This window comes from Pieris napi, chromosome 17 (genome assembly GCF_905475465.1).
Source record: "Pieris napi chromosome 17, ilPieNapi1.2, whole genome shotgun sequence".
Taxonomy (NCBI): domain Eukaryota; kingdom Metazoa; phylum Arthropoda; class Insecta; order Lepidoptera; family Pieridae; genus Pieris; species Pieris napi.
The window spans coordinates 11,640,977-11,655,345 of NC_062250.1; the positions used below are offsets into that span (position 1 = coordinate 11,640,977).

General features: G+C 36.3%; 1 protein-coding gene across 1 annotated transcript in view; it reads left to right on the forward strand.

Moving 5' to 3' along the window:
• LOC125058121 (dynein axonemal heavy chain 3) overlaps positions 1-14,369 on the forward strand; it is a 50,803-nt gene that overhangs the window by 22,727 nt on the left and 13,707 nt on the right. The window contains exons 35-53 of the mRNA XM_047662161.1: positions 379-522; positions 1,056-1,241; positions 2,021-2,247; positions 2,788-2,968; positions 3,718-3,865; positions 4,521-4,609; positions 4,923-5,036; positions 5,261-5,386; positions 5,905-6,065; positions 8,981-9,124; positions 9,428-9,547; positions 10,000-10,165; positions 10,600-10,852; positions 11,095-11,221; positions 11,293-11,404; positions 12,118-12,231; positions 12,540-12,717; positions 13,050-13,154; positions 14,122-14,283. Coding sequence (XP_047518117.1) covers positions 379-522; positions 1,056-1,241; positions 2,021-2,247; positions 2,788-2,968; positions 3,718-3,865; positions 4,521-4,609; positions 4,923-5,036; positions 5,261-5,386; positions 5,905-6,065; positions 8,981-9,124; positions 9,428-9,547; positions 10,000-10,165; positions 10,600-10,852; positions 11,095-11,221; positions 11,293-11,404; positions 12,118-12,231; positions 12,540-12,717; positions 13,050-13,154; positions 14,122-14,283 — 2,857 coding nt within the window. The remainder of the gene's footprint in view (positions 1-378; positions 523-1,055; positions 1,242-2,020; positions 2,248-2,787; positions 2,969-3,717; positions 3,866-4,520; positions 4,610-4,922; positions 5,037-5,260; positions 5,387-5,904; positions 6,066-8,980; positions 9,125-9,427; positions 9,548-9,999; positions 10,166-10,599; positions 10,853-11,094; positions 11,222-11,292; positions 11,405-12,117; positions 12,232-12,539; positions 12,718-13,049; positions 13,155-14,121; positions 14,284-14,369) is intronic.

Here is a 14,369-nt window from a genome sequence, read left to right on the forward strand (position 1 = left end):
AAAAAGTGATCTTTTTGATAGTTTTGATATTTTCTTGTTGTTTGAAACCAAGATAATTATGAATATTGCTTATAGGTTCGTTTTCTAGAACGCCAAACAAAATTTAATCTAGTTTCAGTGGCTGTCAAACCATTATTTTCTGTATTAGTTTGACATGTTTGACAGCGCTCAAGACGTGATTGTGGCTTGAGATACGAATTAGAATATGGCCCTTAGTTTACAAAGCTTGACGTTATCTAAAAAATCCTCGTTTTTATCCTCTAAAGAAGACGTAAAGAAGATTATACGTGTTCAAAAGTTTATTTTGAGTTATGTAGTAGTATTCTAAGCCCCCGAGAAGTTAAGTTAATAATATTATCCGATTTTCGTAAAATTTAGTGCGTCTTATTCGTGGATGATCTGAGTATGCCCCAAAAGGAGCAATGGGGCGCCCAACCGCCCCTTGAGTTGCTTCGACAATGGATTGATCACGGTCACTGGTATGACCTCAAGGAGATGGTGCGCCAGGAGCTGGTTGATGTGGTAAATATAGGAAAAAATGATATCTGTAATCCCGTGATAAAATTATTAGTTTTCTATATATGAATTCCTGTTCGTTTGTCTCGCTAAAACTCGACAATGGCTGGACCGATTTGACAAATTTTGACCTTTAAACATTTGTGGAAGTTCAGGGAAGGTGTTAAGTGTAAAAGGTGACTCAGACATGTATAATATATAATAAATATATACAAAAATAAGAACAAAAACATAAGTATAAATAATTTAATTGTCGAATACAATTCGTTTCTAGCTTTAAAACATTTGATGTCATTTGGTTTTTTAGAAATAAAAAAATCACTTGGTTGTCAAATATTTTATGTAAAAAGCATTTATCGTTAAATATAAAACTAGATAAGGTTTTTCTTAACCCTTGTTCTGGTGATAGCGGAACTGTGACCTGCCTAATGCGTTTTACTGAAAGAATACAATAATTCTACTATTTCCTTTGTTTTTTTGTATTGACGTGCCTTAAGCCTAAGCAACAGAGCTGATAAAAATTTGCCTTTACCTTCCAGTTATTCGTGTCGGCGATGCTGCCTCCTGGAGGCGGTTCCAACCTGATCTCGTCCCGTCTTACACGTCACACAGTTTTGATCACGCTCGACTCCTTTGAAGACAACACTCTCAATAAGATCTTCTGCACTATCATGGACTGGCACTTTGCTAAAGGTTTCACGGACACACTCGCTAGACAGAGCAAAGTTAGTAATTAGTAATAAATATACGATATTAATGTGCTTTCGTACATTCGAGTCGGAAATTAGGGAAACAGAAGTCAAAGTATTTCTGTTTTTACATTTCATTATTTTTTAATTAAAATCGGATTAAATCCTCATTAATTCGGTCGTGGCCTACCTCAATAACTGGAAACCTAAAAAGAAATCGAATCCCTGATATCGATTCGAGAAAGCGCTTTCAGTAAAACCACTATTAACGCTATGACGTGATGTTATGTTGCTTACTCGTTTATAATGTAGCTTTATATTGCAGAAATAATTAAATGAAACTGGTAATACAGTTTTATCCATCACAAAAAAATCTAATCTTTCCTTTTTATAACCTTATTTTAGATTATTATCGACTCAAGGTAGAGTAAGTTTTTTTACGTGAGTTTAGATGTAAATTTTCCGTATTTTATGTACGTAGGTCCAACCGTTCAGTCAGTTCTATTTGTTTTTTCTTTACTATATTTTATAACAGTATTGTTAGTGACTTTAGCGTGTGACTCTCATTCCTAAGGTTGTAGGTACGATGCCCGACTGTGCCCCAATGGACTATTTTTCTATTTAAGATTAGCTCAAATGGTGAACAAAAACATCGTGAGGAAACCGGCTTGTCTTAGACCCAAAAAGACGACGGCATTTGTGAGGTGCTTCTTGCCTATGATATTGACAAACGATCATGAAACAGATACAGACTTCTGAGGCCCGGCCTAAAAAGTTTGTAGCGCCACTGATTTTTTATGACTTTTTTATTACAGTCGATAGTAGGAGCAACGATGGAAGTATACAAAGCTGTGACCCTTCAATTCCTTCCCACTCCGAGTAAATGTCACTATTTATTCAATCTACGGGATTTCGCAAGAGTTATCAAGGGTGTTCTTCTTGTTCCCTCCACTCATATGAAGGATGTCAATAAGATGGTGTTATTATGGATACATGAAACTTATAGAGTATTTTATGATCGTCTCGTAGATGATAGTGACAGGTCAGGCCAATGTACATAGAAAGTTTTTTTTATGTTGCAATTTAATTTGATGTAAATTCTGGAAGTAAATCCAGAAACTCTACTCCTTTTTGAAAATGATATATTAGTTGACAAGTCCTGGGTTTACTTCCGGTAACAAAACCGGACTTGGCATTTGCTGCAAATGACAGTCGTGAGCTTAGAGCATAACCTGCACCGACCCTGAGATGTCATGGTCATAAAATTACCCACATTATCGCTTTTTGTGGTAGTTTTTTGAGACTCCAGTAGTCTGTATATGAAGGCATGGTCACGACCCCCATGATGATGTGAATAGCCAGAAAATCTCGAAGTTCGTCTTCAACTAATTCAATCGATCATCCGGTTTTTTTCACTGAATACGCATTTCGTCGCTGTAGAATGATAACCAGCGTACTTATTCTTAAAAGGCCGGTAACGTACTTTTGAGCCCTCTGGCAATATCAGTGTCTAGTTACTTATTTGTTACATAAAATAAGTAAAAGTATATTTGTTTGAATTAATTACTTAAAAATTTTCTAGACAAAAATTGTTTGAGCTGGTTTACAAGGCCGTATACGGTTATTATCGCGTACACATGGACCAAGTACTCACTGAGACAGGATACGTCCCCGAGGGAGAAAAGTGCGGGAACAAACACGCCGCCAATATAGTCTTCGGGAACTATATGGAGCCGGATGCTGATCCCAAGATTTATGATCAGGTAAAGCAACAATAAAAATCAATTGACTTTATCATAACATTTCCTAATATTCGGAGCATTCCCTGACATATATATGTGTAAGAAATTTTCTTCTACTTGTCATGGTATGAATCTATCGGTGTGAATGGTAGGGTTACTTTTTTATTATCTGCCATATGGGGTGAAAACTTGAAACGAAAGCTTTGAAACAGTCTTTTTCTAATATTTATTGTCGTTAAAATATATAACGACTACAAATATGTCGTAAAAAGTCAAAACTCATTTTTTCATATAGGTAACACAATGTACACTTACGAACGTCAAAAAGAAATATACATTAAATGCTTCTAATTTTACATTTACTGCCGGTTCTCAAATCAAGGGCGTCGAACGGAAAAGAAGAACTGCCAATAAACTCTCCGCCACTCTTTTTAATCGCCAAGTTTTTTGTTTTATACAACGTTTGTAAGGAGTTGCAACCATTACACCATGTCCCACATTACATCTTAAGTAATAAATAATAATAAAATAAATTAAAAACAAAGATTTGTTCTCTATCAGCAGGAGACATGGTGAAATAGGAATACCCACTTACATTCTCGTGGGAACAATACGCAAATACATAGTAAAAATAACTTACATCACCTACCATCCGAAACCATCTACCATCGTATGTTATATTCCTCAAAGTAGGAATAGGGCAAATGTGACTGATGATTGGATTGACTCTGACTAAACCAAGTAAAAATTGCATAATTATAATGTTACAGGTCCTGGATCTAGAAGACATGGCTGTGAAGATGCAGTACTACCTGGACGAGTACAACGTGGTGTCGTCTTCTCCTATGTCCCTTGTAATGTTCCGTTATGCGCTGGATCATATCTCGCGCTGCACTAGAGTGCTGTTGCAGGATAATGGTAATGTATTACAGCTTTTAATATCAAAGTACTTCTCTTCATTTTGTAAACTTAGTTTTGATTTGCGTTCCCTTGACAATCAAATTCTTGAAACCCCTACTCAAAAAACAGAACAATCTTACTTTACTGTGTAAAGTATCCTGCTTTAGAACCTCTTGAATTCAGACGAGCTCAGTCTGAGCTCAGATTTTAGTTTTTTTTGTTCATTATTTATGCACTTCTTGTAGGTGTTTCTTTTTTATTGTTCCATATTAGGGTAGCCTGGAAGAAATCGCTTTTTAGCGATAAGGCCGCCCGTTGCCTAATAACTTATGTAACCTTTTTTTATATGTAAGGTAACGGAGTCTAAATAAATAAATAAATATTCTGAGAACTGTATGCCAACACTAAATATAATACGTCAAAAGAAGCAACACAAAAAAAATGTTTCTTTATTTCGGTAATTTAAAAACCAAAAAGTAATTTAAAATTTTGTGATAAACATGTGACCCCTTTTTACTCAGTTTTGTTTTTCTTTCAGTATTACACAAAAAATGATAATTAATCTATCTGAAAAAATTGTTGTCTAGGCTATTATTCGTAGTTTAGCTGATTGGCAACAAATTGCTCCCTACACGCATCTTTATCTCGGAAACAAAACATGTAAACTTTGCAGGTAATCTCTTACTGGTGGGTGTGGGAGGCAGTGGCAGAAGCAGTGCCGTTAAACTGGCTGCAAGTATTCTCGAGATGAATGTTATACAGGTCGGTACTCTATTATGCTGTTTTAATACTTCATGTACTTATAAGGTTTACTTACTGGAACTAAAAGTACCCTACGTTCTACGTGGTACTAGTAGTAGGAGTAATAGGTACAAAACAATGGTCCGTCGGCAAGCTGGAAGGAAAAAAGCCGGGGGCAAATCGCCAACCCGGGCAAGGGAAGATATAGAGCGAACAAATTGGAGAGAAATCACTAGCAGGGGAGCAGGAACCTTCAACAAATTAAGAATACGACGGGAAGTAGATACGCTGCTTATTATTTAACATATTCATTTATTAGAGATTCGTTTTTTAGATTGAAATTTCTCGGGTATATGGACAAAACGAGTGGAGAGACGATATACGTAAAATGCTGATGAAGGCTGGGATCATCGGGAAACCGCTTGTGTTCCTGTTTGCTGATAACCAGGTATCATAAGTGTACAATATGTTACCTATATGATTAATTCATTTTTTAATTTGAATTTGTATATTATTGGTTTCAAAGCAATTATTAGTTTATCATATTGTTGTGATGGTGCTTATTAAGTTCTTTTGAACCATTTTCAGTTTTAATATTACGCTTTTCAAGAATTGTTCGATATATTTACGTGTCTTTTGTGTCATTTATCCAAATGTTATGTAACTTTTTAGATAATGTACGAAGGGATGGTGGAGGACATTAATATGTTGTTGAATACTGGGGACATACCCAACTTGTATGGCATGGATGAGAAAGTGGAGATATTGGACAAAATGCAGGCTGCAGTTAGAGAAAGTGTGAGTTGTTTTCTTTGACTTTTCATTACACGGCTAGAGATTTTCCCACGAAATGCAAAAAGTTTGAAGGGGGAGGGACTTCAAAAATAATTTATAATGTTTAAAGAACTTTATTTCTCATTACAAAAAATTTATTTTTATTTACATGAGAAACTTAATATGTATATACGAACGAGATACACGTCGCTCATTCTGATACCTAATCTTTAATGCCCTTTTGAATTGATTAATCGCGCTAATATTTCGAATTTTAGAAGGTAATTGATTAAACAATTGCGCACCCTCATACTTAATAGACTTCTTCAAATAATTTGTACGCGGCTTCGGCAAGATAAGCAAACTCGCTCGACGAGTATTGCGTATGGTGTGTTTGATTTTTTTAAAGATAAGCTACTATGGAGTTAGTAATTTATATATAGGTAGTTAGTTAGTTATTTATTAAAGCTGAAGGAAGATTAAATGTTATTTATTTTACATTGCCGTTAAATAATAGTTGACATATATGTTATTAAATACAGGGTAAAAAGATAGAGACGACACCGCTAGCGATGTTCGGCTTCTACGTGGAGCGAGTGAAAGCGAACCTACGAATTGTACTTGCAATGTCCCCTATCGGAGATTCCTTCAGGAACCGCCTGAGGATGTTCCCTTCGCTTATCAACTGTGCGACTATTGACTGGTATATTTTTTTAAATTTACATGTGGTTATGTGAATTTTATGTCGCATAGTATATATGTTTAGAACACAGTTACCTGTTAACTGTTAAAATTAAAATAAAATATGTTTTCATGTTAATGTTAATATACACTTATGGACACATCTATTGGCCCACCTTGCATTTTCAGTTTCATTTATAATAATAATAATAATAATAATAATAAAGCCTTTAATCAGATAGAAAATAATTACATAATTTTAAACTTAAACTTAACACTAGTGAGTCGGTGACACCGACAACCCATCTGTTTGCCCAACTTTGGCAAAGGCCTCCTCCATTTCTCTCCACTCTGCTCTGTTCTGAGCTTTCCTGGTCCAAATTTTCCCAGTTACGGATTTTATTTCGTCTTCCCACCTTCGAAACTGCCTACCTCGTTTTCTTTTATTATTTCTTGGGTACCAATATATGATCTTTTTGTTCCACTTTTCTATACCTCTTATTACGTGACCAGCCCATTTCCATTTCAATCTTCGTATCCTCGTTGTGACGTCTTCAATCTTCGTGTGGTTTCGTATGATTTTATTATTGATTCTGTCGGACTTCCTGATATTTAGCATGCTTCTTTCCATCGCCGTCTGGCATGTCTTCAATTGCCTGGTTTGCATTTTAGTGAGTGCCCAAGTTTGGCAGCCGTATGTTAATACCGGAAGTATGCAAGTGTTATACAGCTTTGATTTGACATTTATTTTTATTTCTGTGTTTTTCATGATTTCGCTAAGCCCCCAGTAACATTTCCACGCTTTCCCAATTCTTGTATCAATTTCCTTCGACATTATACCAGTGGTTGAGATCTGTTGGCCCAGGTATGTGTACTCTTTCACATAATCAATTGACTCTCCATTTACTATAATAATATCTTCTGATGCATTCGTCATGGCTTTAGTTTTTGAGGTGTTCATTGTTAGCCCTACCTTGCGGCTTTTCCTCTCCAGGTCTGTAATCATAATTCTTAGATGCTCTTTGTTTGTTTCATTTGATCCTACCTAAAAATTTATATTAGGTCGAGTAAAAGGTTTTTATGCAGTTTTGAACCTGGCACATTCAAAATTGCATTCAATATTTTTTTTTTTAATTTCAAACACAGAATTTAAAGAAACAAAAGACAATTTGGAGCCTGCTCATTGATATCAAACAATCGATTACTAAGAAAACTTGATTTTATTGGTTTAGTTGGATTTAATTCTTGAAAGTGTGATTTTTCTCTTTGGTTTTGCAACAAACATTACTTATTCTTAACATTAAGATGAGGTTCTATCGATAATCTATGGATACTTCGCCTGAAGTCACCGCCCAAGATGTGGCACTTATCCGGGCCGGACACAGCCAAAGAAATGTGAGTGATCAACTTAATTTAAGTCGATCTGCGGTCCGAAAGTTTTTCGGAGATACCTAGAGACTGGCGGCTTTGTTCGTCGCCAAGGAAGGCCACGATTTCGGGTCACAACTGAAAGGCAGGATCGATTCATCGTGACGACCAGCTTGAAAAAATCGTCACCTTACCTCCATTGAGATACAAAACCAACTTCGCGACTTCCATGGAGTAAATGTGAGCGCTCGAACGGTTCGAAGAAGATTAAATGAACGCGATATGGTACCACACAAGCCAGCTAATGGCCCAAAACTAACGCGAGGCCACCGAATAGCGCGCCTTCATTTCGCGCGCTCACACTTAAATTGGACTCAGTAGCATTGGAACGGTGTACTCTTTTCTGATGAGTCTAAAATCGCGTTACATGGCAATGATGGAAGGAAGAAGGTCTACCGACGTAAGGTAGAGCGTTTTGCACAATGCTGCTTTGAAGAGAGGGTTGCTTATGGCGGTGGCTCATGGACTGTCTGGGACGGTATATCCTTGAGCGGCAAAACTCAACTTGAGGTTGTTATGGAACCACGGCTGCCAACATTAAATGCTGAAAGGTACATTCTTGAGTGCTTAGAACCTCACGTGATGCCATACGCGGACTATGTGGGCCCAAATTTTCTTTTTTTGCATGATAATGCAAGAGCCCATACGGCCGGCATCGTTAGAGAATATCTTCGGGATGTGAACATCGCAGTTATGGACTCGCCAGGCAGAAGCCCAGATATGAACCCTATTGAGCACATGTGGGACGAGCTAAAAAGACGTGTTAGGGCTCGTCAGTCAGTTGCCCAGACGATGCAGGAATTGAAAACTGCCATAGAAGAGGAATGGGAGATGATCCCTCAAAATGTCATAGAGCGGTTGATAATCTCTATGCCTCATCGTATGAGAGCTGTCGTAGATGCCCATGGAGGCAACACGCGTTATTAAATTAAACCTTTATTTGATAAAACACGTGTTTTATTCAAAAATCAACCGACTTCATCAAGGCGCATACCCGACTTGTGAGGCGTAACTCCATGTGGTGTGGTATTCTAAATTCAAATTTAAAACAATACGATCAAAAAAGATGGTAAAATGTATCAGGTTCAAAACTGCATAAAAACTTTTTACTCGATCTAATATAAATTTTTAGGTAGGACCAAAAGAAACTGAAAATGCAAGGTGGGCCAATAGATTTGTCCAGAAGTGTATTATCTCTTTAGATCTTCTCTGTTATATACAAAAAATAATACCACATAATCATGATAAAATAAAAATAGCCTTTATTAGATATACACAAGTCACTTTTACAGTATATGTATACACACTTCGTACCTACACTTGAAGAGTAGATTTACAAAAATTATTTCACTTAATACACTAAATAAATTTAAGTAGGTAAATTATGTTGTGTATTTATAAGTCTTTAGGCTATTGATTCCCTTTCACATATAGAAAATCTAACGTGATAAAAATACTTGGTGACCAAAGGGCAAAGAGTATAGCGTTAAAAGACCTTGATCTTATCAGGTTCACGTCTTGGCCTCCGGAGGCGTTGGAGCGAGTGGCGTCGATGTTCATCGCGAAGATGGAGAACGTGGAAGACGATCTGCAAGAATATTGTGTGGAGATGTGTCAGCTGTTCCATACGAGTGTCGTCTCACTTAGCGACAGGTATTAGGAATAATCTTTAATATAAATAAATTAGAAGTGAGCTGAAATTTCTTATTACCCCTAAGTGATAAGGGGTGTCCACTCCAAAATTTATTTTTTATTTTTTAGACAACATTTTTGTTTTTATTTTTTATGATATATACAAAAATACATACAACCCTTATTGTTCACCCCTCTACGATCAACCCCTATATTTTATTATAGTAGATAGTTATTTTTATTGAACTAAAAAAATGATTCCTAGAAATAATATACATGGAAAAACAACGTTAACCGGGTCAGCTAGTATTATATAATTTTCAGATTCTACTCAGAGCAAAAGCGTAAAGTGTACGTGACGCCAACTAGTTATTTGGAGCTTATTAAGGCTTTCCAAAACCTGTATGCCATAAAAGTTGATCAAATCACCAAAGCAAGGATACGGTATGTTACTTTTGACGCAAGTTTTTTATTTAAGACGGAACATTTCAGGGAAATTTAGAAAAGTAACTATATTTATTACATAAGGTACAGTTTATGTGCTAGTTCGTGAGTAACCAGATTGTTTTAACTAAGCTGAGGAGAATCCCCTTCTGGGGTCCATCATCGGAACATATAGCATTCGCTGGTAGACGAACAGCCTGCCCTTCGTATTCTTGGCAACTATGCGCTAAATAAGAGCCTACCGATTTTTAAAAGGCCGACAATGCGAGCCTTCTGGCATGAGATTGTCCATGAGTGTTATCACTTAACATCAAGTGAGCCTCCTGCCTGTTTGCCCCCTTGTTCTATAAATAAAAAAAAAACAATTTTGTAAATATTATTTATCCTAATTTCGTCATCGATACTGTTATAAATTTCAAAGAAATATTTAGTAGAAAGTTATCGTTCAATAGATACGAGACAGGTTTGGAACAACTGGAGTTTGCAGCAGGGCAGGTTGCCGTGATGCAACAGAACCTGATAGATCTGCAGCCGCTGCTAGTTGAGACATCTGATAAGACTGAGAAACTCATGATCAAGATCGAGCAGGACACGGTTGTAGTGGAAAAGCAGAAAGAGGTATTTACTTGATACTACACTAGGGGTCCCGGCATCACGACTGCACATTTGTATTCAAAATATAATAAATAATTACAGTAACCCAATTATAACACGCATTTTTATATTACGCGATTTTCTTTCTACTTTTTTCTTAATATTCGATTTAAATCCCCCTTTAACGAGAAAAGTTAAACTAGAGTCATGTGTACACTGTACTTTACGCGTTATGCGATATTAATCCTACAACGCGTTTCCTTTGACGTGGAACCAATCTACCATGTTATAGGAGGGATTATTGTATATGTTTAGTCAGAATAAGTTTATAATATTAGTATAGATTTCTACACTATATAGTTTTGCGGTCGGCTTAAGGTCCCATGATTTATTTCCATGTAAGTGATTTTTAACTAATACAAGATGTTTTGACGCTATGATACATAATACTATTTCAGATAGTCGGTGCTGATGAAGCTCTAGCAAACGAAGCGGCTGCAGCAGCTCAGGCTATTAAAGACGATTGTGAATCAGATCTCGCTGAGGCAGTGCCAGCCCTACAGGCGGCCCTTGATGCCCTAAATACCCTTAAACCAGCTGATATCACTCTCGTCAAATCCATGAAAAACCCTCCAGCCGGAGTCAAGCTGGTGATGGAAGCTGTCTGTGTAATGAAGGGTATAAAAGGCGATAGGAAGATGGATGCTAATGGTATATAATAAATAATCAGTTTTAGATAAATAATTAGGTTTTAGCATTTAAAAATAACCGTTTCTGTGACTAAGTGAGCCGTTGTAAGTTTGATCTCGATGAAACCAATTTTTCAGGTTGGATCTTTTATTTACCTTAACATCTTGTCCAAAAATATCTATTCTACACATGTTTCTTGATCCATTAGAGAAAATATTGGTATTTAAAACGCAAAAATCGTAATATTGATTGTCTCTTCTCAGGCAAGCCGTTTGAAGATTTTTGGGGACCTTCGCAGAAAATGCTGGGAGATATGAAGTTTTTGGAAAGTTTGAAGAATTACGACAAGGATAATATCCATCCAACTATTATGAAGAAAATAAGAGACAAGTGAGCGACTGAAATCAATAAAATATTAACATTAAAAAAGGCTTTTCTATTAACTCATTTCCATCTCCTAGATACATCCCAGACCGAGAGTTTGATCCAGTTGTAATATCGAAGGTGTCATCGGCTTGCGAAGGCCTTTGCAGGTGGGTGCGAGCCATGGACGTCTACGACCGAGTTATCAAGGTTAGTTTAAACCTCACTCATTGGTCTAGTGGTTAGTACCCCTGACTGCGAATCCATGGGTCCCGGGTTCGATCCCCGGCTGAGACGAACGTCGATGTGATGAGCATTTGGTGTTGTGCTAAGATCTTGGGTGTTTAAATGTATTTATATGTCTATCTGTCTACAATATGTATCTATATCCGTTGCCTAGTACCCATAACACAAGCTTCACCAGCTTAGCATGGGACTACGTCAATTGGTGTGAATTGTCTTAAAAAAAATATATATATATAAATGAAATTTAATTATTTCATAGCAAATACATGATTTTTAATATTGTGATTGGTATGAAGGGTTTCTGTTGTTGAATATTTTTTAAGCGATCACAATGTTATACTTTTAAGATTTCATTTACAACACTGATATGCCACAATTGTACATTTTATATATATAGTAAGAAATTAACAAATAAAATTACTAAAAAAAAACAAATTAGATTACACGAAATTTACCACACAACTACTATTAATTAATAAAGAACACATGACCATTAATTCAACAACAATAACTGTAAGTGACGTCTATATTATCTAGTGCGAGGCGGCGAAGAAGTGAGCGCGCCACACCACGCGCCGTGCTTTTATAGCCTGAAAACCAGTTTAGTCCAGTATACCCCACTAGTACGCTTCAGTTGAATTTTTACAGCTTATTATATATTTATATCTTACATTTAGGTGGTAGCACCAAAGAAAGCAGCTCTAGCGGAAGCTGAATCTGAGCTCCAGATGCAAATGAACACCCTCAACGCGAAGAGGGCCCAGTTGCAAGGAGTCCTCGATAAATTGCAGGTTCATAACTTCCTTACTAACTTACATTTATATACATTTTTATGATATTTTCCCCATTTATACCAGGTCTAGGATTATTACAGTCTATTATATAAAGTAAAATATGGATATATTTAAATTGGTAGCAATGTTCTTCTTAAAATGTCGATACTTCAAATTTTTCGTTGTTTGTCGATTTTGAAGATTCCATTGAGTGACTTGTATCTATGTTTGAATGAGTCAAATATAACGCGTTTATATGAAAACCTGAATTAACCAGATTGGCTAGGACTACACATTACAATAGTACTCGATCATGTATATTCCAGGCGCTAAACGATGAATTTGCGGAGATGACCCGCAAAAAGAAAGGTCTGGAGGATGAAATTGAACTTTGCTCCACGAAACTGTCACGGGCGGAACAGCTGATCGGGGGTCTTGGAGGGGAGAAGGCTCGTTGGACTGATTTAGCTTTACAGTTGCAGAACCTGCTGGATAATATTATCGGTGACTATGCAATTAAAATAATCTACTTAGTTTCTCTGTACTTTTTAGATTCAACGGCATATTTAAAAATTAAACTAGCTTGCATTAGAATTTACTGCCAAATTTATTTCCCTCCAAGATTCAGAAACTAGACTTCAAGCGAATTATGATGTATATCAAAATTCAATACGTACCTATATATCTCGTTTTTGGATATACTTTTAAGTCAACTTTTTACAGCAAACAAACACTTAACTTTTATGACAATTTTGTAAGCTTATTTTGCCCCCACGTAATAAATAAAACAACACTAAAATTATGACATGAATAACAAGCAACTTTAAAAATTTCAGGTGACGTGTTATTGTCAGCAGGATTTATCGCTTATTTGGGTCCCTACACGGTGAATTATAGAAGAGAAATTATTCTTCTTTGGAACCAGCGCACTATTCAATTAGGTATTTTTTCCATTCTATTCTATAATGGAACAGATAGACCTTCTCAAATCGAACAAAAGGGAATGTGGCATATACGTAGTCGGTCCCAAAGTTCTGTCATAAATAGAAATACATAATGATAAAAACAAAAGTACTTATCAGTTTTTAATGAATGATATATCAATTTATAGTACATTCATTAAGGAATAGAAATAGCATAAAATTATTCGAATTGACCTCCCTTATTTTTAATACTGGCCCTTAAGCCCCGCGGCCAGCACCATATTCATGTCGATTTCAGTGACTGATTTATTTAAATATGACGTCTTGAAAATGGTACTCGGCGAGTGCCAACAGCGGTGCAACGCATTAACAGCTATTCCGTTCTCTTTCTATGTCCACTCCATCGTGAAAAATTACGGAAAGTGATTGTTTTTTTCTTATAAAACAATAGTCAAACATTCAAAAATATAATGCAATATTTTTTTTATAAAATCATGTTCGAAATTTAAAAATAATGTGACATTGACAGAACTTTGGGACCAACTACGTATATAGTATATGCCTAGAGCCTTTGCTCGTTATATAAGAGCAGTGGCCTAGTGGCTTCAGCGTGCGACTCTCATCCCTGAAGCCGTAGGTTCGATCCCCGGCTGTGCATCAATGGACTTTCTTTCTATGTGCGCATTTAATATTCGTTTGAACGGTGAAGGAAAACATCGTGAGGAAACCGGCTTGCCCAGACCCAAAACTCGACGGCGAGTGTCAGGTACAAGAGCCTGATCACTTATTAGATTGCCAAATGATCGTGAAACAGATCCAGAAATCTGAGGCACAGACCTAAAAAATTGAAGTGCTTTTGATTTATTTTTATTTTTATATATATACAATCACGGTTTTTTACACTAAACGAAAATTTTAAGAACCCGAAGTCTACTTTAACTATTTGTTTAATTCCATTCAAGTAAATATTAGTTATCAATTTTAGAAATACCATGTTCGGAGACATACTCGCTTCTAGCAACACTGGGTGAACCGGTTGTGATCAGGGCGTGGAACATCGCGGGACTACCCGTCGACGCCTTCTCTATTGAGAATGGCATTATTGTTGAAAAATCTAGGAGATGGCCTCTTATGATTGATCCTCAAGGTTTGTTCTTCAAGTTTCTTTTGGTACCTTGTCTAACAGTTAAAACACATAAATATTAGTTACGTATACCACCTTAAAGTCAACAC